Here is a 25,216-nt window from a genome sequence, read left to right on the forward strand (position 1 = left end):
GGGGGTTTTCAGGTCAGTTTTTAAAAACGGTATTGGGCTTCTTTTTTCTTGGGACCTGAAAACACAACGTGAACAATGTAATACGATGAATCTCAGCAGTTAGCCTATATATACAGTGGCACCTCAGGTTACATACGCTTCAGGTTACATACGCTTCAGGTTACAGACTCAGCTAACCCAGAAATAGTGTTTCAGGTTAAGAACTTTGCTTCAGGATGAGAACAGAAATCGTGCTTTGGCATCGCGGCGGCAGCAGGGGGCCCCATTAGCTAAAGTGGTGCTTCAGGTTAAGAACAGTTTCAGGTTAAGAACAGACCTCTGGAACGAATTAAATACTTAACCCGAGGTACCACTGTGTGTGTGTGTGTGTGTGTGTGTGTGTGTATTTTACTGCTCGTGCAGACAGATGTATTCCAAGTGCAAAAAAGATGTAAAAAGCTCAATATGAAATGTTATCAGCAACAAAAAAGCAAGGAAAGAAAGCAATACTTTAACAACATGACCCAAAACACAGCCTTAAGACAAGGCACACCTCACTGCCTGTTTCTAATTAATGCTTAGTCCACAGTGCTTTCACTGTGACATTTTGCTCTGTGAAAGTTGCAAAAAAGGAAGAAAAACCTTGCAATTTTGACTAACTGTTAAAGAAAGGTGCACAGTAGCATCCACAGCAGGCAGAACTGGGTGTGGTGGGATGTCTTACCTGGCTTCCCAACCCAGTGGTGGCTGCTGGGAACCAAGGAAGGAGGGGCGAGGCAGCGGAGAGGTCAGCAAAGTGTGGACACAGCAGCAGGAACGGCTGATCCCCTTCCCTGCTGCACCTGCCCCACCCTCTCCACTGCCTTGCCCATCTTGGTTACTAGCAGCGACCTGGGCATTAGGAAGCCAGGTAAGCAACATCCCGCCCCACTTGCCACTACTAGTACTTGTTAATAATAATATAATAATCTGGCTGAGTTTCCCCAGCCACTCTGGGCGTCTCCCAGTCGAGTGTTAAAAACTATACAGCATTAAATATTAAAAACTTCCCTAAACAGGGCTGCCTTCAGATGTCTTTTAAAGATAGGATAGCTGCTTATTTCCTTGACATCTGGTGGGAGGGCGTTCCACAGGGCGGGCACCCCTACCGAGAAGGCCCTCTGTCTGGTTCCCTGTAACCTCACTTCTCGCAACGAAGGAACTGTCAGAAGGCCCTCGGCACTGGATCTCAGTGTCCAGGCTAAACGATGGGGGTGGAGATGCTCCTTCAGGTATACTGGACCGAGGCCATTTGGGGCTTTAAAGGTCAGCACCAACACTTTGAATTGTGCTTGGAAACGTACTGGGAGCCAATGCAGATCTCTCAGGACCGGTGTTATCTGGTCCCGGCGGCCACTCCCAATCACCAGTCTAGCTGCCGCATTCTGGATTAATTGCAGTTTCCGAGTCACCTTCAAAGGTAGCCCCACGTAGAGCGCATTGCAGTAGTCCAAGCGAGAGATAACCAGAGCATGTAGCACTCTAGCGAGACAGTCTGAGTGCAGGTAGGGTCTTAGCCTGCGTACCAGATGGAGCTGGTAGACAGCTAGTAGACTTGTTGGTATTTTAACAACATAAGAACATAAAAAGGGGCTTGCTGGTTCAGACCGAAGGCTTACATAGCATCCTGCTCCGACAGCGGCCAACCAGATGCCCATGGGAAGCCCACAAGCAGCAGAGGAGCACAAAAGCACTTCCTTGCTCGCAACATACAACAGCTGTGGTTCAAAGGCATACCAGAAGTACTCTAGCAATCAGCTCAGAGGAGGAAAAGTTATATGCTTAATGCCTGTATATATTCTCTGTGATCTCAACTGAGTAAGAGACCTGCTCTATGGGACTCCAAAATCAATTTTCAAAATTCATGGTCTCTAGCAACATAGGTCTAAATGGCTGTGCCCCATTGTGCCCCCCCTTTCAGGTGGCAAGGGGGAAAGTGCCCTGTGCACTGGTGAAATTCCACCGGTCGCCATCAAGCACAACACCCTAACCTGAGCACTGAGTTATAGATCTATATACAGTGGTGCCCCGCAAGACGAACGCCTCGCAAGACGGAAAACCCGCTAGACGAAAGGGTTTTCCATTTTGGAGGCGCTTCGCAAAACGAATTTCCCTATGGGCTTGCTTCGCAAGACGAAACTGTCTTGCGAGTTCCTGCGGGGGGTTTTCCCTCCCCCCCCCTTTTCCTAAGCCCTAAGCCGCTTATCAGCTGATCCGCTAAAAGCCGCTAAACTACTAATAGCACTAATCCGCTAAGCTGTCAATGGGCTTGCTTCGCAAGACGAAAAAACCGCTATACGAAGAGCCTCACGGAACGGATTAATTTCGTCTTGCGAGGCACCACTGTACTACTGTTCAGCAATGAATGGACTGCATATTTACACAACAGTCCAAGCAAGGTGCATTAACAGATGGCTTATTCTTCATAAAAGTTATTTTTGTCCTTGCTGATTCGCGTTTGAACCAAACCGTATCGGGTAAGCCACTAAGAAAGGCCTGCGTCATGTTTGTGGTTTTTATTACTTTGTTCACAGAATAAGGCAGCGGTCTCCTTTATTTTATCATGGTGATGCTCAAATAAAACATCCCTCTGAACTACACATAAAAGACTGTAAGCCCTACAGTAAAAGAGGCCACAGATTATAAATGGGGAGACTATAAAGGATTGGGGGGGGGATGACATTTTTGAAAACCGATTATGCTTTTGAATACTGATTATGCTTTTTCCATCACAGCGGCTGAAAAAGCATACCAGCAACTTGATTGGGAGGTACTAATGTCTGTTATGAGGAGCATCTAAAAGTTGTTATTTCCATCAAATTTATCACCCACCCTTCACCGGCAGGTTGCAACAACTTAAAATTCAAGATTAAAGAGAGTTAAAGCGGGTTACAACCACAGGAATAAGGTGGGCCCTGGAAACACAAAATTTCAGGTGTCAAAGGCAAGGTATAAAGAGGACTCATAATGTTCGTTATTAAGGGGTTGGTCCACACAACAAAACTGCATAGCCTGGTTTTCTCTGACAGCCACATGGTTTGGCAAGGGAATCGCATAGGCTAAGGTCCTCAATTGCTGCTGTAGCACAGACACAATGGGGATGAACTTCTGAGATGGCTATTAAGCAGACAGCTCTCAAGAAACTACAAGGTTTGCAGTTATTGCTTGTCTTCAGAGGGGAAACATCCCCAGCAGGAGTTCCATTTCAGAATGCACCTTATTAGTTATTTTGACAGGATCTGCCAGGCAAGTTCCTTGCTGGCTTTGTGCTCAGATTTCTTTAAAAAAAGTATTTTTTACCTGCATTCCTATTTCCTTGCCCGGCATTCTTATCGACACTTTCCAGCTCAGTCACTCTGTTCTGGAGAGACTCGACGCTGCTCTTCATGCTGTCTGCCTCCTCCCAGTTCTGTCGGAAGGGACGGATCTCTTTGTCCAGTTCTTTCAGCTTCTCAGCTTGGCTGTCTATCACTCGCTTTGAGAAAAGAATAAATCTTTTTTTAAAAATAAAAATATATATATTTAAAAGGAAACCTCCAAGGGAAACAACAGATGAGGGAATACAGGAAGACTCGCTGTTACTGAAGGAGGATGCGGGAACTGCTACGATGCAAGCATTTAAAGTAAATAAACGTACATGGATTGTATTGAACGCTAGTACAACCCACCCCAATAAGCCTTCGTAGCAGCAAAGTAAATGGCAACAGACGTGTTCGACTGGACTTTATTCCTAGGAAAGTGTATATAGGACTATGGCCTGAATTGTCATACTTTGCTCTGCAAACAGGAAGGCAAAGAGGAGAAAAATGCTCATCATGCTTTGCTCAAGCACGGGAAGAAATCAATAACTTACCTGTAAGTGATGTATTTTGGACTCATTACTCCGCAGCATTTCCTTCTGTCTCTCAATTTCTATTTCAAAGCTACAAATCTGATTATGTAAAGTTTGTATACTCTTGTTCTTTTCCAAACTTTCATTCTGGAGCATGGCCACCTGGGGGGGGGGAGAGAATAATCTACAATTATTCCCACCAGACGTACACAAAAAGAACCAGCCATCTCTCACAAACAAGGAGGAGCATTCCAAATAAAATATATCTTCACTGTTTTTCGTGTATTTTCTAGCCCTTCCTGAAAGCAGATTTCTTCTTCTTCCTCCTGGATTAAAAGGAGGAGTACAACACTGGTCATAGCTCTTAACTTCTAAGCAAGTTTCACTTATTTAGTTGGTCATTCCCAAGGCTTTGATTTCTGGAGATAAGGAAACTGCATTATTTGAGGGCAATCCATACTGGGCATCCAAGTCCTTTACAATAGACAGGCCAGTAGAAAGACTTACAGAAGAAAACAATGACCGAAAAGAAAAACAGAAAAGAAGAGGATGATTAAAATTGCTTCACCCCACTTGGTGTCTAAAAAGAAATAGGCTGTGGCTGCTTTAAGAATCGTATTTGAATAGTTCTTCAGTAAAGGACACAAGTCAAAACCAGCCTGTAATGATTTCCATGAATGAAAGATACATACTTAGGGAGCAATATGAAAGAACAGGGGTGTGCACTGATGATATCATCTAAAAGAAATCAGCTTGTGCTTTGTTGTTGGAAAATACTTAGCGCACCTACTGGACTGTGCTGGAACCACAAAGAACAGCTGACTATCATTTTTCAGTCACTGCGAGGATCTTTGCTCTATTCATCAGTGCTTTTCTTCCCTTCAACCATCTCACACCTGGAACCCTGCCCTCTCGTCCTGGCAAAACGTGAAGATTGCATTCAGCATTCATCAGCAAAACAGCCAAAAAAGGAAACAGCTAGAGAGGGTGTTTATGTACCTGAAATACCACCACAGACTGCCTAGGACCACCACTTGTGATCCATCTTTAAAAAGTAGGGAAGGTTTCTCAAATGTTTCCGACACAATGCTGCCTATCAATAACAGTAAAAGCACACCTGTGCCAGTATTGATAAGGATGAAAGCATCCGGTTTTCTACCACAAGAGGGGTCAAACTCTTTATAAAACTGGTTGCCCTTCATTTTGCAATAAAGCCACACTTCCTTGCCAAAACAAAAAAAATTTGCTTCTTTCTCCTTGCCCCCAAAATGAAATTGTGTATGAGCAGGAAGCAGGTGCTTTTAAGATGCAGAAATACTAAGGAGGTGGGGGATTTGACAGGCAGATTAGTCGGCCCACTGAGATGGCATAACTCAAGGATAGTTTGTCAACCCTAGGATTTCAGTCCTCAATCTGCTCTTGGCTTTCCTGTTGGTTCCTGGATCTATGAGTGATTTGAGCATTCAGCCCAGATTCCTCTGAGTCATGGCAGTTAAGCGCACTCACCATGCAAACACACATACCCAAGCCTAGGGGTTAAAAAACCAAAACCGAATCTAGCTTTGTTAAAAGTAGTAGGAGAGATGAGGGCATAATACATGCTGGTTTTCTTTTGAAATCTGAGAAGGGAACAGACCGTTGCCATCCTCAAAGGCATGGGTAGGCAAACTAAGGCCCAGGGGCCGGATCCGGCCCAATCACCTTCTAAATCCGGCCCACGGACGGTCCGGAAATCAGCGTGTTTTTACATGAGTAGAATGTGTCCTTTGATTTAAAATGCACCTCTGGGTTATTTGTGGGGCATAGGAATTTGTTCATTCCCACTCCCCAAAAAAATATGTCTGGCCCCCCACAAGGTCTGAGGGACAGTGGACTGGCCCCCTGCTGAAAACGTTTGCTGAGCCCTGCTCAAAGGGCTGACAAGGGGGTTTTCTTGGTAAACATCTGAAGAAAAACATCATTTTTCAGGTTCCTCTTCTGCACCAAAACAAAACAAAACAAAAACCCAAACCCAAAAATCTTGTAGCATTTGCCAGTTATATTCCAGCTATTTCGCACTGGACAAGCTGTCTAATACATTAGCACACTAAATTCCCTGATTATTTCAGAAGGCTATTTTTAGAAACCCAACCACAAATGAGCAAACTTCTCAGCTTGTACCAGATTTGATAAAATGCTTATCGCTATTGCCTCGGGCTAAAAGAATAAAATCTCTTTCATCAGCTAATAGGTTTTATTAGAGAGAGGGCGAGGGGTTCAAAATTTGAATTTGGATCGCTAGTTGCGAGATCCTTTTTGAAAGAAGTTTCCGTCTTGTAAAACTGGGGAGGGGTTGCCATCCTACTTTGGAAAATTTTCTAAGTGAGGATTAATCTGGCAACTCTTCTCCAGCTGTGCGAAGACAACTTCAACCAAACAAAATGGTAAAATCAGTGCCAATCTGAAGTACCAACTGTATAACTGCATCTGCAGATTATAGATACTACTCAGAGGTACTGCTCAGAGGGTCTTTTGAGAGAGCCTTTTTGAGTGAAAATGGTTGTGTCCCGTCCCCCGTCCCCCAATCTTTTCTACTATGCTACTCAGGGTATAGCTATGTAAGATGGCAGTTTGGTATCAGTTTAACAATTGTGGCTTCCTCCGAAAAATCATGGGAATTGTAGTTTAGTAAGGAGAGCTGGACCATAAAGATGGCCGATTGCCGAAGAATTGATGCTTTTGAATTATGGTGCTGGAGGAGACTCTTGAGAGTCCCATAGACTGCATGAAGATCAAACCTATCCATTCTTAAGGAAATCAGCATTGAGTGCTCACTGGAAGGACAGATCCTGAAGCTGAGGCTCCAATACTTTGGCCACCTCATGAGAAGAGAAGACTCCCTGGAAAAGACCCTGATGTTGGGAAAGATGAAGGGCACAAGGAGACGGGGACGACAGAGGACGAGATGGGTGGACAGTGTTCTTGAAGCTACCAGCTTGAGTTTGACCAAACTGCGGGAGGAGTGCCTGGCGTGCTCTGGTCCATGGGGTCACGAAGAGTCGGACACGACTAAACAACTAAACAACAACAAGGACATTGAGACCTATTTAAAAGATCTTTAGCCATGCTCACAGAACTACAGTTCCCCATGGTTCCCCAGGGAAAGGAGATGGCTTCTGAAGTCTGCTGCACAGATCATAGCTCAGTAGAGCAAAAATAAGAGCAAAAAGAAAAGATTCTTTGATAAGGGGACTGCTGAGGATGGCTGTTTTTTGTTTTTTTAATCTGTCAAACCTGCCTTTTATGTAGGCAGGATAGAAATCTCACAAATAAACAAACGAGACATGAAACAACCCTACAGAACAATCGTACGTAATTTTATTCCAGTAAGTGTGCGTTTTCTCCTTTGATTGCTAAGGATTTATAATTGTTCAACTTACTTTATGCTGATTTGGAAGAAAAAAATAAGTTTTAAATTTTAACTTTGGTTAGTCCCGCCAACCAAACCTCTCACATCTTAAACCACATATGGGACTTCCGTTTTCTGAATACCTGATCAGTTTGGATTGAATAAGGTCAGGAGTCCATTTCCCCAACCAACTCCACTCCAGAGCTTTGTTTGCACCATGAACACAGTAACATGCAAAAAGGGAACAGGCCAATCAGGTTGGGGGTTTTTTTGGTTTTTTTTTTTTCCTTTTGCTCTTGGGGGCTTTGGAGGTGGCAGCAATAAATGTGAACTATAACTACATATCAGTCCCTAAGTAGAAAAATGAATCAACTTAGAGCAACACCCATGGCTATTTCAAACCTAGATCTAGGCATCCAGGGAATTCTCCATTTTATTATTTAACCAAATTAACAAAAACCAACACACAGAGAGACACGTATATTAAACTATCTAGTGGGGGAGGGGGCTATTGGTTTGTTTTGTTCTTATAAAGGTAAAGGGACCCCTGACCATTAGGTCCAGTCGTGACCGGCTCTGGGGTTGCGGCGCTCATCTCACTTTATTGGCCGAGGGAGCCGGCATACAGCTTCTGGGTCATGTGGCCAGCATGACTAAGCCGCTTCTGGCGAAGCAGCGCAGTGCATGGAAACGGCGTTTACCTTCCTATTTATCTACTTGCACTTTGACGTGCTTTCGAACTGCTAGGTTGGCAGGAGCAGGGACCGAGCAACTGGAGCTCACTCCATTGCAGGGATTCAAACCGCTGACCTTCTGATAGGCAAGTCCTAGGCTCTGTGGTTTAACCCACAGTGCCACCCGTGTCCCCTGTTTTGTTCTTATTCTTGTTCTTATTATGTATTTTGTGTCTTTATCTTGTATTTTTATGATATGAATCGCCCCAAGATCTACAGATGAAGGGTGGTATAGTAGAAGAAGAAGAAGAAGAAGAAGAAGAAGAAGAAGAAGAAGAAGAAGAAGAAGAAGAAGAAGAAGAAGACGAGGAGGAGGAGGAGGAGGAGGAGGAGGAGGGGGAGGAGGAGAAGGTTCTTATGCCAAAAAGGGGAGAAAAACATTTTCTGCAACGAAAGAGAGACACGGGTGCACTGATTCAAGTGTAACCCTTCGTAGTACTTTCCAGATGTTGTGAGACTACAACTCCCATCATCCTTGAAGATTGAGCATGTTGGCTAGGGATGCTAGGAGTCGTAGTTCAATAACATCTTGAAAGCACAACATTGGCTACGCCTGCCAAGTCTACCCAAGCAAGACCCTTTAAAACTGAGATGCCAGAGAATGGAAGTTGACACCTTGTGCCTGTAAATTATGAGGGGTCTAATACTGAGTTATGGCCTCTCGCTCTATGCTGAGCTGCTGGAAATGTCCACATTAAAAACATCCTTAATATCAAGCAGCAATGCAGGTTTTAATAATGTAGGTTTTTCTTACTTGCCTGTCTTTGTAAGGCTGCCCAATGGGGGGGAAATTATAATTAACCAGTTGGGAGTGAAAGACTAGTTTACTTATCTATATTATGCACATTCTACCAGTTAATGAAAACCTCTTTGGAAGACTTCTTGTTTTTCAAACCATAAGAACAAAAATCCTGCAGCTACACAATTCATTCCTTTTGGAAACTGAGAAGTATTTCAGCGGCCGTTCCAAACTCCTACAATGGTATCCCTGCTAGATGCAAAAAACATAAAAGTAATGCAGATAAGCTGAGGAGGAGATGTACCTTATTTTCTAGACAATTACTCCACTCTTTCAATAAGTCTACATGCTGCACTGCTGAGGTGGCTTCATGTGCTTTAACTTGCTGGTTTGTTCCCTGTGACAAAGAACATGATTTAGCCAACTTCATTTCTTAGCCAACCCTGCATTCAATGTAGCACCAACCCACCCACCATAGGTTTGACCCATGATACATTTCTCAGGCATATTATTGCAACAAACCTGCTTTAATAATAATAAAGACACACAACACAGAGACCGCATTTGCACATCCTGCTAAACCATAGGTTGGTGCAAGGTGCACAAGCAAACAATGTGCCACAGGGAGTCTTGAGCTTGTGCAGCTGGGAGGAGGAGTTTCATGGCCCAGGTGTTAAAGCTAGATTGTTGTAAGGCAGCCTTCCCCAACCTGATGCCCTCTGGATGCTCCTGGACTACAACTCCCATCATCCTTGCCCATTGGTCATACTGCCAGGGCTGATGGGTTTTGTAGTCCATCAACGTCTGGAGAGTACCATGGCCATGAGGGGCAGCTACTTTAACCTAACCATAGGGTGTGTGTTTTTTTAATTAATATTTTATGGAGAGAATTTCTTTTATTAAAAAAAAAAACAGGGTAAGGAAAAAAGTGAGAATGAAAAAATAAAGACAAATACTGTTACACTACCACACATTAATATACAGATGAGAATATCCTTATCCTAATACACATTTAACTGTCAATAACCTAATGTATTCTGTGCAAATGCATTCCAAATGTCACTGTATCTATCCAAAGAAAGTCTGTGTCTATAAGCTGCCTGTCCATATGTTGCCGATCTCACGTTGTCAGTTACAGATAGGTAGCCGTGTTGGTCTGCCATAGTCAAAACAAAAAAATTCCTTCCAGTAGCACCTTAAAGACCAACTAAGTCAGTTCTTGGTATGAGCTTTCGTGTGCATGCACACTTCTTCAGATACACTGAAACAGAAGTTTCCAGACCTTTCTATATAGTGAGAAGGTGGGGAGGGGTATTACTCAGAAGGGTGGTAGGAATGGGTGATTGGCAGATAGCTGTGATGAGCCTGTTGACGACTCTTAACGACTGCAATAGGTCTTACAGGAGGAAGCAAGGGGTGAAAAGGTGAAAAATGGCTTTGTCATGTATAATGAGATAAGAATCCTAGGTCTTTGTTCAGGCCAGGTTTTTCCATTGTTTTAAGTTTGGTGATAAGTTGTAATTCAGCAGCTTCTCTTTCCAGTCTATTTCTGAAATTCCTTTGTAGTAAAACAGCTACTTTGAGATCTTGTATAGAATGTCCTGGGAGATTGAAGTGTTCTCCTACTGGTTTCTCTGTCTTGTGATTCCTGATGTCCGATTTATGTCCGTTTATTCTTTGGCGTAAGGTCTGGCCTGTTTGTCCAATATAGAGAGCTGAAGGACACTGTTGGCATTTTATGGCATACACAATGTTAGACGATGAGCAATTAAATAGTCCCGAAATGGTATGTGTGATGTTGTTGGGGCCAGTAATGGTGTTGTCCGGGTGTATGTGGCAGCAAAGTTGGCATCTGGGTTTATTACAGGCTCTGGTGCCAGTGTCTGTGTTAGGTCTGGTTGTAGTATTATTGTGGGTTAGGAGTTGTTTAAGACTGGGTGGCTGTCTGTAGGCAATGAAAGGTCTTCCTCCCAGAGCTTGAGAAAGAGAACTGTCATTGTCCAGGAGAGGTTGTAGATCTCTGATGATGCGTTGTACTGTTTTAACTTGGGAGCTGTATGTGATGACTAGAGGTGTTCTGTTATTTTCTTTTTTGGGTCTGTCTTGCAGCAAGTTCTCTCTGGGTATCAGTCTGGCTCTGTTGATCTGTTGTCTAACTTCATCTGTTGGGTATTTTAGTTCTAAAAAGGTTTGCTGTAGATCTCTTAGGTGAGAGTCTCTGTCAGTAGAATTGGAACAGATGCGGCTGTAACGTAGTGCCTGGCTATATACAATGGACTGTTTGGTATGTTTGGGATGGTAGCTAGAGGCATGTAGATATGTTTGTCGGTCAGTTGGTTTACGGTATAAGGTGGTGTCTATGTGCCCATCCTGTATTTTTATAGTAGTGTCCAGAAAATGTATTTCTTGCATAGATTGATTCATTGTTAGGTTGATTGTGGGGTGAAAATCATTGAATTTCTGGTGGAAGGTGTTCAGGGTCTGTTGACCATGTGTCCAGATGATAAAAATATCGTCAATGTATCGCAGGTATAAGAGAGGTTTGAGTGGGTAAGAGTTTAGGAAACGTTGTTCTAAATCTGCCATGAAGATGTTGGCGTACTGTGGGGCCATGCGGGTGCCCATTGCTGTGCCGCTGATCTGAAGGAACAGGTCATCACCGAATTTGAAGTTGTTGTGGGTAAGGACAAATTGGCAGAGTTTGGTGGCAAAGTCCGCTGTGGTTTTATCTGAAATGGTGTTCCTTATAGCTTGTAAACCATCGTTGTGTGGGATATTGGTATACAGGGATTCCACATCCATAGTAGCTAGTATAGTATTGTTGGGAAGATTATTTAAAGATTGTATTTTCCTCAGAAAATCTGTGGTGTCACGTACATAGCTGGGAGCACTGATGGCATATGGTTTCAGAACAGAGTCCATATAACCGGAGACACCCACTGTAATAGTGCCAATACCTGAAATGATGGGGCGTCCTGGATTTCCTGGTTTGTGTATTTTAGGTAGAAGATAGAAAGTTCCTGGTCGAGGTTCTGTTGGTGTGTTAGTGAGGATCTGTTCTTGGATGTGTGGGGGTAGCTCCTTAACAATCTTGTTCAGTTCTTTTTTGTATTCTTGTGTGGGGTCTGAATCCAATTTTATGTAAAAGGCGGTATTGGAAAGTTGTCTGTGAGCCTCCTGGATGTAGTCAGTTTTGTTCATGATGACGACAGCTCCACCTTTGTCCGCTTCTTTAATTATGATGTCTGGGTTGTTTCTGAGATTATCTATGGCTCTCCTTTCAGCATGGTTTAGATTTTGTTGTAAGCGATGGTGTTTTCTGGTCACATCTGTTTGGATTCTGTGGCGGAAGCAGTCAATGTACAAGTCCAGTGTGGTATTGCGTCCATCAGGAGGGGTCCATGTGGAGTCCCTTTTTGTGTAACACTTTTTCAGTGGTAGTTGGTGGTCAGTGTTCTGTTGGGAGGGTGGTTGCTGTTCTCCAGTGGGTTGAGAGGTGTTGTGTTGTGAAGTTGTTGCTTGTTCTGCTTTGTCTTGTTGTTGTGTGTGTTGAAAATACTCCTTCAGGCGTAAACGGCGGAAAAATGCTTCCAAGTCCCCGTAGAACTGGATCATGTGTGGGGATTTGGCAGGGCAGAATGACAGTCCACGTGAAAGGACTGATTCCTCAGCTGGGCTGAGTGCTTGCTGTGAGAGATTGACAATATTGTCAATCTCACACAACGATGGTTTACAAGCTATAAGGAACACCATTTCAGATAAAACCACAGCGGACTTTGCCACCAAACTCTGCCAATTTGTCCTTACCCACAACAACTTCAAATTCGGTGATGACCTGTTCCTTCAGATCAGCGGCACAGCAATGGGCACCCGCATGGCCCCACCCGCATGGCCCCACAGTACGCCAACATCTTCATGGCAGATTTAGAACAACGTTTCCTAAACTCTTACCCACTCAAACCTCTCTTATACCTGCGATACATTGACGATATTTTTATCATCTGGACACATGGTCAACAGACCCTGAACACCTTCCACCAGAAATTCAATGATTTTCACCCCACAATCAACCTAACAATGAATCAATCTATGCAAGAAATACATTTTCTGGACACTACTATAAAAATACAGGATGGGCACATAGACACCACCTTATACCGTAAACCAACTGACCGACAAACATATCTACATGCCTCTAGCTACCATCCCAAACATACCAAACAGTCCATTGTATATAGCCAGGCACTACGTTACAGCCGCATCTGTTCCAATTCTACTGACAGAGACTCTCACCTAAGAGATCTACAGCAAACCTTTTTAGAACTAAAATACCCAACAGATGAAGTTAGACAACAGATCAACAGAGCCAGACTGATACCCAGAGAGAACTTGCTGCAAGACAGACCCAAAAAAGAAAATAACAGAACACCTCTAGTCATCACATACAGCTCCCAAGTTAAAACAGTACAACGCATCATCAGAGATCTACAACCTCTCCTGGACAATGACAGTTCTCTTTCTCAAGCTCTGGGAGGAAGACCTTTCATTGCCTACAGACAGCCACCCAGTCTTAAACAACTCCTAACCCACAATAATACTACAACCAGACCTAACACAGACACTGGCACCAGAGCCTGTAATAAACCCAGATGCCAACTTTGCTGCCACATACACCCGGACAACACCATTACTGGCCCCAACAACATCACACATACCATTTCGGGACTATTTAATTGCTCATCGTCTAACATTGTGTATGCCATAAAATGCCAACAGTGTCCTTCAGCTCTCTATATTGGACAAACAGGCCAGACCTTACGCCAAAGAATAAACGGACATAAATCGGACATCAGGAATCACAAGACAGAGAAACCAGTAGGAGAACACTTCAATCTCCCAGGACATTCTATACAAGATCTCAAAGTAGCTGTTTTACTACAAAGGAATTTCAGAAATAGACTGGAAAGAGAAGCTGCTGAATTACAACTTATCACCAAACTTAAAACAATGGAAAAACCTGGCCTGAACAAAGACCTAGGATTCTTATCTCATTATACATGACAAAGCCATTTTTCACCTTTTCACCCCTTGCTTCCTCCTGTAAGACCTATTGCAGTCGTTAAGAGTCGTCAACAGGCTCATCACAGCTATCTGCCAATCACCCATTCCTACCACCCTTCTGAGTAATACCCCTCCCCACCTTCTCACTATATAGAAAGGTCTGGAAACTTCTGTTTCAGTGTATCTGAAGAAGTGTGCATGCACACGAAAGCTCATACCAAGAACTGACTTAGTTGGTCTTTAAGGTGCTACTGGAAGGAATTTTTTTGTTCTCACGTTGTCAATCATTGATTAAGGGGAATTGTATCTCCACTCTTCCAATTCATCAGTATCAGTCTCTTGGCCACGGTTAATGGTATTTGCAGTTTACCTGCCATGGCCAATTGTGGTTAAGTAACTGCAGAAGCAAAAGCTTCTGAACTCCTCCTGGCATGGGGAGCGCATGAGCCCAAGCCTTGCTGCAGCTCATTCCCGCTCATGCGCTTCACTGTAATCTGTGGCTTAGCATGATGTGCAAACACAGCCTGAATTCACCTTCCATTCAGGGATGCTGGAGCCCCACCCTAAACCCCTCCTGCGTGGCTTTAAAACTACCATGCAAAAAGAGGTTTTTGTTTTAAAATGCATTTCAGAACCATTTGTGTAACCACCAAAACACACACACACACACACACACACCAGCCTTCAAAAGGTAAAGGCTCAATCCACCAAACCTTGCCCGTGGGAAAAAATATCCCTATTTATTTCATTTAAACAGTACGTTGAGGGGACGAACAAAGGGGCAGGAACCCTATTTTTCTAAGGTGAGTCCTGAATCACTCAACTGCTTCCTCTACTAACCTGCCCTTAATTGCTGGCCATATAAGCAAGAGTTCTTCCACCAAGGGTCCCCAGAGGTAGAGGTGCCTCCACACAACCTGCTTATTAAGCATTCAACCAGCTTGCACGGTGGCTGTTACGGCATCTGCCAATTAGGAAGCGTCCAGCCCAATTAGATTTGCACGGAGGTTGTACAACTACCCATCAATTGCTTTTTCTCGTAGAATCGTAGAGTTGGAAGGGACCCCAAGAGTCACCTAGTCCAGCCCCCTGGGGCTCAACTAAAGCATGCCTGACAGACAGCCATCCAACCAACCTCTGCTTAAAAACCACCAAGGAAGGAGAGTCCACAACCTCCAGAGAGAGACCGTTCCACTGCAGAACAGCTCTTACTGTCAGAAGGTTTTTCCTGATGTTTAGTTAGAATCCCATTTCTTGTAACTTGAAGCCGTTGGTTGGAGTCCTACCCTCCAGAGCAGGAGAAAACACTCGTCCCACAATAGCTAAAGAAAGCATGTCCAACTCCCAAGAGACTGTGATCTACTCCCAGTATAAAAAAACTGGCAGTGATCTACCCATTGTTATTGTAGGGAGGAAGAGCATGCGTGAGGTGGGTGGATTGCCCAGAGTTGTTGAGTTTTTTGGGGGGGGGGGATTGCACAGAGGTTTTTTTAGCTTTTTCCATGAAACTTGTACACGATCTACCAGGATCAGCCAGGGATCTACCGGTAGATCATGATCTACTGGTTGGGGTACCCCTGACCTATAGCATGTTTCCCCACTTATCACAATTTTTTAATATATATTTTTTTGCTGTGCAAGACTGCTTTAACCCATTTAACAATGCACACCTAAATTTGGCAGCATGCAAATTCAACTGAACCCCTCCTGCAAAACGGCGAGCCTGGAAGGGACCTACAATTCACACCATCCCTGAACGTTGGGCTAAGTTGACTGGAGATAATGGGATATGTGGTACAGTGACATCTGAGGACCCAAGGCTAAAGAAGCACTTGTAAAACCTACATCTTCCCTGAAGACTCAGAAGCCTAGAGCTGTGGGGGCCATTCTTTAAGGGGCACAGACCCTGGGTTGCTGGGCTCTCTCTTCCACTGTGGTCTGGAGAGTGCTTCTCCTTCTCTCATAACACTGGTACCCAAGGTCATCCAGTGCGGGTGATTGGCAGGAGATCCAGGTCAAAACAGTTTCTTCTCGCATAGCATCCTTGGGATTTGCTGCTGCGAGATGCTTATGATGCTGCTTTTACAAGGGGGATTAGACCAGTTCACAGAAGATGAGGCTGTCAAAGGCTGTGTGATACATCCTGGATCAGAAACAGAATGTTTCTGTATGGCAGCCTTAGGGAAAAGGCTGCTCCTTTCATGTCCTACTTCCCAGATGTGTCTAGCTAGCCACCATGAAAAACAGGATGCTGAACTGACAGGCCTTTGGCCTGTTCTCTCTTCAAACCTTTAAGGTTGGAAGCGAATCACAGATGTCCACACAGTCTGGCTTCACTGTGTCGGGGGGGGGGGGCGCACAACAACGCAAGCTTGCCAGGGGGCAATTTTTACTTGCTCCCCAGCAAGTGGCTATTTGCAACCTGTCTTCCCAAGCAGCAGTTTAGCACAATGCCAAATTTAAGCAACAAATTAGCCAACAAATACCTTTCGAATCTACGTGCTCCATTTTATTTTACTTGCCTTTTCTACTCTATGGTTATCACGTTCCCAGGGAAAGGAAGGAAGTGTGAGGCAGAGAGAGGGAGAATGGTGGGAAAACTGTGAAAAGCAATATGCCTTCTGGCCAACGGGACACAGGTCTAGTTCTGCTGCTGGAAACCATTGCTCACAACCTGTTCTGAAGCCCCTGAACGTCTTCACTCATTGGCCTAAAGGGTTAATTCCACAGGAGCAGAACTTGGTGGATTGTCTACCCAGGAAACTAGAGAAAGTAGACCAACAGGATCTGATGCTTTTATATATGGAAATGCTCATTGGCTGCATTTGGATATAATGCTAAACCATGGTTTAGTGTTACAAGGACAAGCTTCAGTGAGTCCTGCCCTTTTGTTCTATATTAACAGCAGCTTTAAAAAGAAAAACTTATCTAGACCACTTTTTTAAAAAAATAAAAATAAAAATGTGTGCTGTAGTTTAGTGTTTTTTCAACTCTAAACTTTGGTTAATTTTAACTATGATTAAACCATAGTTAAAACCATAAACTATGGTTTGAAGTCGGTTTGTTTCCACTAACCATAGTTAAGATTAACTGCAGGTTGTCAAGGTTCAGATGACACACTAAACTATAGTAAAATAGAAAACAGACGCAGAAGCTCCGGGTTCACTGAGGCTTATTCTCATAATGCTAAGCTATGATTTAGCATGAAGCCCAAGCCAGTCCACTGAGTGAAAATAAAACAAGTTGTTTGTGGGGTGGGGGTGGGGAGCAGATTGAAAGATTAAAATTTAATTCATCAACCCTAGAAATGGCAGTACTGCTTCAAGAGAGTGAAATTTTCCATTTTAGACAGTTTCCAAAATGCTCTGCTTAATGCTTTTAGGTAATCAGAAAATATGTGATCCTTACAAACACACACATCAGTATGACTAACTACTACATACAATTACACAGAAAACAAGTAATATGCGGAGTATGTACATCTGCTTGTTTCAGTCCCTTTAGGGGATGAGACACCGTGCAAAAATGTTTTGTGTAAATTAACCTTTTAAACGTGCTTAAATTAAGATGCAAGTTTAATATTTATGTGATTTCCAATGTACATGTTCTGTATAATGGTATTCCAGTAAAATATATATCTACATATGCACAGAAACACGGAACATAAAAATAGTGATTGGTGATAAGGGAACAGAAAGCAGTGCCAACAAGACAAACTATTTCTACCACTGAGAGCAACTGTGTTTGTGTGCAAACTGTTGAATGCTTTGTTTCCCAGGCGTTAAGAACCCCTTGGAGGTTTCTTCACAGTGTAATCGTAATCTAGCCTACTCAGGAGTAAGTCGTATTAAATTCAATGGAGCTTACTCCCAGGTAAGTAAAGATAAGATTACGGCCCCAGCCCTGTTGCTCCTCACTGCTCTTATGGCCTGTCTGTGCTACAGATATATAAAGGTAAAGGTAAAGGGACCCCTGATCATTAGGTCCAGTCGCTTTGTTGGCCGAGGGAGCCGGCATACAGCTTCCGGTCATGTGGCCACCATGACTAAGCTGCTTCTGGCGAACCAGAGCAGCGCACGGAAATGCTGTTTACCTTCCTGCCGGAGCGGTACATATTTATCTACTTGCACTTTGATGTGCTTTTGAACTGCTAGGTTGGCAGGAGCAGGGACCAAGCAACGGGAGCTCACCCAGTCGCGGGGATTCGAACTGCCAACCTTCTGATCGGCAAGCCCTAGGCTCTGTGGTTTAACGCACAGCGCCACCCACATCCCTACTACAGATATATAACCCAGTTTAAAAGAATATTGAGAACCGTAGCTCTATATGAGAATTGGACACAGCTACTCACCACCCAAAAACCACCTGCAAATCTCACTAATTTTGGGAGGGTGATACCTGTGAGTTTGGGGGGCTCACACTTGGGCTAAAGAGGGTTTAAAATTTTAAATTAAAAAAGCAATAAACTGCAGGTCTGCAAAATGTCTCTTTATATCCTTGTTCCGGCACATTTCCTCAAATGGAACAAGAAACGGGCAATTTATATTAGACTGAGCACTTCCCACTAATGTCCAACCATCAATGGGTTTTACTGGAGAGCTAAGTCAAGAGGCATGGCAGGAAAGGAAGAATTGATCTACCTGGCAAAAAGTCTCATTTTAAAGTTCACCGTCTTCCACTTGGCACACTCATTCTTGACGGCTTCGTTTGTGCATGCCAAGGGTTGGACAATGAACCTACTCGTTGTAGGTATGAAGAACCAGGGTCATCCTTCCCCCAGCCCAGAATCCTGCAGGTGTTTGGGGGCCACTGGCCACACTGGGTACCCCCGGCCTAGGCTGACACATTTTAAACTCCTTAAAGGACACTCACTAAACCTCCACATATACCCTGTTTAAACGCACAAAGGCAGAAAATGCAGGACAGCAGCTTATAGCAGGTTAAGCCTTCCGTGGATTTTATTGAGCACAAGCAGTATTAAGGGCCAGAAAGTTTCATTGCAGAAAAGTAGTAAGTTTTGTGGAAACAACTTAAGTAATTGCAGTCTGCTTTCTTGAGGGGCAAATTGTGCCTTTCGAATTCTAAATGCAAGGTATCTATTATGTTAAGCAACAGAGTACTGAAACCCTGACACACTGTGGTTCCTAGAAACACGCTTACACATTTAAATTTCTATGGCAGGTAAACTGATCATCACCCAATACATAACTTCAAAATCACTCAAGCCACTGGGTGCCTTTCTCTTAGCGGATAACGAGAGATGTCAAGCCCAGTCGAGAGAGCTATCAATAAGTATTAAGTTTTCTTATTGTAGACTTTCAATCAAGTATATAAATCATTATATACTGACCTGAAAAATGCAGCCATAACGCTTAAAACTACAGGTGCTTGGGGCATTAATACATTCTGACAAATGTGCATTCAACTGTAACGGGAAAAAAATGTGAGTTTTTTTCTTTCTTTCTTTTTTGAACGGAAAAAAAAATGTATGCACAATAAGGTTCATAAGTATATTGGGCACACAATGCAGGTTTGTGCATTGTGTGGCTTGATTTTGTTTTTGTTTTCTTGCTTGCTTTAAAAGCATGTGCTCGTATATTACCTCCAGTTGTACTTGAGGGGTATACATATACACATGTAGTCACAAGAACATTCCAATAAGATATACAAAAGTGACACATTTACAGTGAAACCTCTTCGGGTGGCTACTGCAACCTGATTCAAAAAGGACCTCTGCACGCTTCCCGCGTAATTTTGATTTCTGGTGAGAGACTAATTTCTCAAAGTTATCATGGTCCACTGAGCAGCCACTCTCAACAGCAGTTTCACTGTATTAATAATGCACACACCCCCTCCTCCCTCCTGCCCTCTCCGAAACTGTTTTTAATTCAGAACGGATTTTTTCCTCTTCCCGAAACGTGTCATGCAAAATTCCAGTGATAAGAATAAAAAACAGAGTGACAGAGACTTAGAACAAATATTGCATGAAACGGACATATACATTTTCAATAAAGAAACACGGGTTTTATATTTACAGAAGCAGCAGGCAGAAATAAGAGTTACTTAAAGTAGAGAAAGGATCTTTCACACTCAGCATATATAAGCACCCTGGGATTTCAGCTAGTTTTGGCTGAGAGGGCAGCAGCTAAGATCAGAACAGAAGACAGCAAGGAAATGGATAAATAATAAAGGAAGCAAAGGTCCGTAAGTTTCCACGAAATGTTTTTGGACAGGCATTGCTAGATTACCACTCCCATAATCCCCAACCACTGACCATGCTGCCTGGGGATGGTGGGAGCTGGAGTCCAAGAACTTCTGGAGAACCATGTTTCCTGTTCCCTACATCTGCTTTAGGACCTTTCAGGGTCCTAATATTGCCTATTCCAGAGCCTAGGGCAGGGTATACCAAACTTGGGTCTCCAACTGGTTTTGGACTGCAACTCCTATCATCCCTAAATGGTCAGGGATGATGGAAACTGGAGTCCAAAAACATCTGGAGACCCAAGTCTGGCCTATCATGTACAATCTCTCCAGAGCTTCAAACCGCCTCACTCCTCGGCCCATCCTTGCAGCTAATAAGGCATGCATAGCCAGCTTTTTGTTTGAGGTTTGTAGCACATGGTGTGAGAGAAAAGCAGGAGAAACAGCAGATGATGTGTCCCTATTATCACAAGGCACAGAAATAATCTAGGAATTTACTAAAGGTCTGATCCTGAAAACTTTTTATGAACCAGAAGACTTAGTGAGGAGATGGAACTGATGGATTCCTTCCTCTTACATTTATACCCCACCTTTCTTCCATCATGGAAACCAAGGCATCACATATGTTTTTCCCAAGGAGTCCCAATTTCAGGCCACTGACCACATCCAGAGCGGGTTCGCTTCGGCCTTACATGCCTCCAAAACATCCCTTGGGAGTTGGTGCTGACCACAAATATTGTCTGGCCTCAAAAGTTCAGATCACCTGATTTGGGGCATTACCTCAGGTCGCTTTATTAAATTGCAGTTTACCTTTCCAAGTTCACTACATTGTCTGTGCACAGTCTACACAGCCCAAACCAGGACAGCTCACAGGAAGATAAATCAGCTCATATAATCTTTGCACCAGATTCGCCTGCAGATGGAAAAGGTGGCTCCACAGCACATCGTTAATAATGACCATGCTCCTCACTTTCAGAGATGCCTGTGGGATTGTTCCCCACCATTTTGGGAGGCGGGACTGAAACCTGTCGTTTCATAGTATATTACTCATGAGAAAACAGGCATTATATGTTTTCTCTCTCTCTCTGCTCCTGACCTCTGCTCAGCACATACACTTTGACTTATGACAGGCCTGCTCCCCCAGTTTGAGAAATCACCTCTGTCAGTTGTGTTGTTGTGCTAAAATTGATGTTTATTAGTATGTCCCGATATCAATACTGAGCATTCTTGGGGTGCTCTTGACCCTAGGGTCAGATTCAACTGAATCTGGCACAACAAGACTTCCCTCTCACTTGAACTCCCCCCAAATCAGCTCAGGAGAACCTCAGAACAGAATGGAGGGGAGGAATAGGGGAGATGGTTCCATTTGGCAAGTGAAATTCTTGTGTTGACGGAACAATCAACTTAGCATGGTGCTAAGTTAGCATCTTCTAGGGTCTTAACTTCCATGTCAGTGGACCATTAGTAAACAGGCTTAAGGATTTATATCTTAAGAAAGTTAATATCATTGATCCATAAAAAGGTAAAGGGACCCCTGACCATTAGGTCCGGTCATGGCCGATTCTGGGGTTGCGGCGCTCATCTCGCTTTATTGGCCGAGGGAGCCGGTGTACAGCTTCCAGGTCATGTGGCCAGCATGACTAAGCCGCTTCTGGCAAACCAGAGCAGTGCACGGAAACGCTGTTTACCTTCCCACCGGAGCGGTACCTATTTATCTACTTGCACTTTGAGGTGCTTTTGAACTGCTACGTTGGCAGGAGCAGGGACCGAGCAACAGGAGCTCACCCCGTTGCAGTGATTCGAACTGCCGACCTTCTGATCGGCAAGTCCTAGGCTCTGTTGTTTAACCCACAGCACCATTGATCCATACAGACAGCTAAACAGTATGCCTTATTGGACCATCACAAATACTATTTTCCCCCTATTTCATACCAATAAACTAATGTGGAACAATACATGATGCTGGTCCATGTATTTCCATAAATGTGTGTGACAGTTAATGATGCGAGGTGCATTTATGTGCTCATATGAAAATGTCAAATGAGAACTGATGGGCAGAATATGGGGTGCTCCCAGAGATTTTCCACTATGGCCTTCCCTCCCTGCAGTTTGTTTTCAGTTTTGGACATGGCAGGGCACGGCAAGGAAAAAATGGCTGGACAGTGTTGCAGGGGAGAAGCAACAGACAACAGGAAATAGCTCTACCCCTTCCACATCTTCCAGTTCTACCCTGCAATCCCATAGGATGTTCATTCTTACTTCCTGCAGCTAGATGTTTATCCTAAAGACTGCGTAATTAAGTCACTCTTAACGCTATACTTGAAAATGATGGTTACAGGAGCTGGATCACCTCTTTAAAGTTAAATTACCAGTGCATAAGTTTTGTTTCCAGTAACAAAAAAAATCCACAAGTCAAATTAAGTGTAGCAGGAGATGTCTGTGCGTACACAATATCAAATGCAAAGGGTGATTGTGACGGACGGCTGACCCAGACCAATCTGGTGGTGCAGTTCCCCTGAAACTCCACCAGAGTACCGAAGCCTCTCTCTGATTGGCTACAGAGTCGGCTAGTCACACAAGGGGGAGGAGCAGCACTTTTGGATAGAGAATAAAAGGAGCGGTTTCGGAGGGAGAGAGTTAGAGAGGGCTAAGGTTCAGGTTATGAGGCAGGGCTTGATTTGAGATGTTAGACAGGGTTTAGGTTGAAAGATAGGGCTTGATTTAAGAGGAGAGATAGGGCCAGATTTGAGAAGATGGACAGGGCTTGTTTTGAGATGGGAGTGAGACTGAGGGAGGACTGGTCCTGAATTCAGTTAGACTATCCATAGCGAGAGGACAGAGACTCACAGCATAGACAGGGAGACTGGGTTGAGGGTCTGGGAAAGGTATACAGACAGGAGTGTCCTGGGAGGGCTGTGACTGAACCGGGAGAGGGAGAACCTGTGGGAATTCAGGCTAACGGCATCTCTTTCTAGCCAGGAAGGGAGAGTTCTTCTAGGTCCAAAACTCCCAAACCAGTAACAAGGGGTGAGGTGATTCCCTGGGTCTGTTATGCTATTTTGAAATACCTCAGGAGTGAGATTGTTAAGTGAGTGGGTAACTGGGGGGAAAGTGCCCCTCGTTCATGAACCAGGGTAATCTGTGAAGGAAGCTGTGTTGCAATAAAAGTATTTAATGGAACCGCCTGTCATAGCTAAGTAGCAGAAACTGATTTAAGCATCTTACCAGCTGATTAATAGCGGCTGGAGTTTAAGAAGAGCTGTGCCTATACTAGTGTATTTAAGACCGTGACATCTTTTTTGCCCACTTCTAGTAATAAGTTAACTTCTCTTTGTGGAATACACTTTTCTTGTTTGTTTGATCAACTGCTGCCTGGGACTCTAAATCATTAAGTTTTCTCTCACACAAGTCCCCCACCCCCAGACACCCCGTGGTAAATTTGCAAAACTCTGTATTAATTGATGTACGGTTAGGTGTGCACGCTATATTTAATAGGGGGCAGTTAGCGGGGTGAGTCCGCCACATTATTAATTGGTGATAAGCGTCTGGATCCGCTACAATGAGGTAGTTCTTGTTGAGGTTCTTTCAATTGCTGTTGAAAATCTGGTGCCCATGTTTCCCTTATCTTGCACCTGCAGGTCTTGTAATTAGTGTTTGAAGGTCAAAGTGACCTGGCAAAAGTGTGGTCGTTCTTGGGTATATTAAGAGGGGGCCATGCATTGCCTTCTTGCTTTGCTGCAAGAACGATCTGCCAGATTGATACTGAACTCTGTGCTGGATGTATGGTGCCACAGGAAGGCACTGGACATAGTAAAAGATCCATCGCATCCTGGTCACTGTCTCTTCGAGCTCCTGCCGTCGGGACGGAGATACAGGACGATGAAGACAAGAACGAGCCGTCTCAAGAACAGCTGCTTCTCCAGAGCGATCTCGGCCCTGAATGGGAAACCTGGACTTTGAAAGTCATCTAATCTTCCTTGCTGTATTATACTGTATTGTTTTAATTAGTGTTTTTATAGTTGTTCTGATTTTGTGTGGAGTGCCCTACCTGGGTGGATGGAGCAGCCAAGTAATTTTCGTTGTCCCCGAGAGGGGGCAATGACAATAAAGATATTATTATTATTATTATTATTATTATTATTATTATTATTATTATTATTATTATTATTATTATTATTTTGTGAGTTGCGCTTGCTTTGCATTTGAAGCCTGCACCTTCTACTACGGATCTAGTGGAAGCATATAGAGTATTGAAACTGCCTTAAAGCTTTGGACCTGGTCAGTAAAGGACTGAACTGACTGAAAAGCTGGAGTCCGACTGAATTTCTTCCAGCACAAACTGGGGAGCTGCACACGTTTGGTACATGCCATATGCCAACAGCCCTACTGGTGCAAAGACTTCTGGTTGCATAAAGAACTTCCCATCCCCAACCCCCTAAATCCATTTCAGGGTTTCTCCCAACCATCCAGAACAGATATGGGGAGAGCGCAGAGGTGCACAGAGAGCGTAGAGAGCAGGGATTTGTACTCACAGAAATCCTTGTGCTAACGGAACTGCTTTGTTGGGTACTACACAAAACATTTTTAAAAACTGGGTCTTTTGTAAAAACAAAAACAAAATCCAGCCTCAATGTTGGAGAAGCAGACTGCAAGACTACATATTATGAACTCTTATTCAAATTATTTTAGGGTGTTTTTTTAAAAAAAAAACTTTTAAAGCATTTAAAACTACAACTTAAATTCAGAATATGAACACCACCTAGATGATGCAAATGTTACATGGGGCCGAGAAATTCTTCTTTGATACCTGCAGTAAGCATTTTGAATTTAGCTCTAACTATGACTGAAGCGATGAGAAAATAGATGGGATCAACGCCAAAAATTTAGGAGAGGGGGAAGCAGAATTTGCATTACAAAATCAGAGAAGTCTATAGAGATTTCTTTATAACAGTACGAAGGTTTGTTTCCTTTTCATCCAAAAAAAAAAAAAAAAAAGGACACTAGAGCTGCTTCTCACAAATTTCTTGCACATTATTACTAATAACAACATTCTAAGCAAAGTAATATGACAGGCTATTCTTCATTCTTTCATTTTCATGAATGGCTGTGCAATATGATCTCTTACCTCTTTTCTCAGGAGCGCTGAAACGCTACATTTATGAGGACATGTGACCATAACGCAAGGGCAGTCTGCATCTTCATGTTTCTAAGCGGAAGAAAGGGAAAATCACACACTTGAAAGT

The 25,216-nt window shown here is 43.6% G+C and overlaps 1 protein-coding gene across 2 annotated transcripts in view; it reads right to left on the reverse strand.

Moving 5' to 3' along the window:
- Positions 1-25,216, reverse strand: part of TRAF3 (TNF receptor associated factor 3) — a 102,904-nt gene that overhangs the window by 9,923 nt on the left and 67,765 nt on the right. For both annotated transcript variants that reach the window (XM_081861928.1, XM_081861927.1), the window contains exons 8-12: positions 25,099-25,179; positions 19,123-19,197; positions 9,016-9,108; positions 3,872-4,012; positions 3,319-3,493 (exon numbers count right to left, since the gene is read on the reverse strand). In XM_081861928.1, the coding sequence (XP_081718054.1) occupies positions 3,319-3,493; positions 3,872-4,012; positions 9,016-9,108; positions 19,123-19,197; positions 25,099-25,179 (565 nt within the window). The remainder of the gene's footprint in view (positions 1-3,318; positions 3,494-3,871; positions 4,013-9,015; positions 9,109-19,122; positions 19,198-25,098; positions 25,180-25,216) is intronic.

The sequence above is a fragment of the Podarcis erhardii genome (genome assembly GCF_964252035.2).
Source record: "Podarcis erhardii genome assembly, chromosome: 1".
NCBI classification, from domain to species: Eukaryota; Metazoa; Chordata; class Lepidosauria; order Squamata; family Lacertidae; genus Podarcis; species Podarcis erhardii.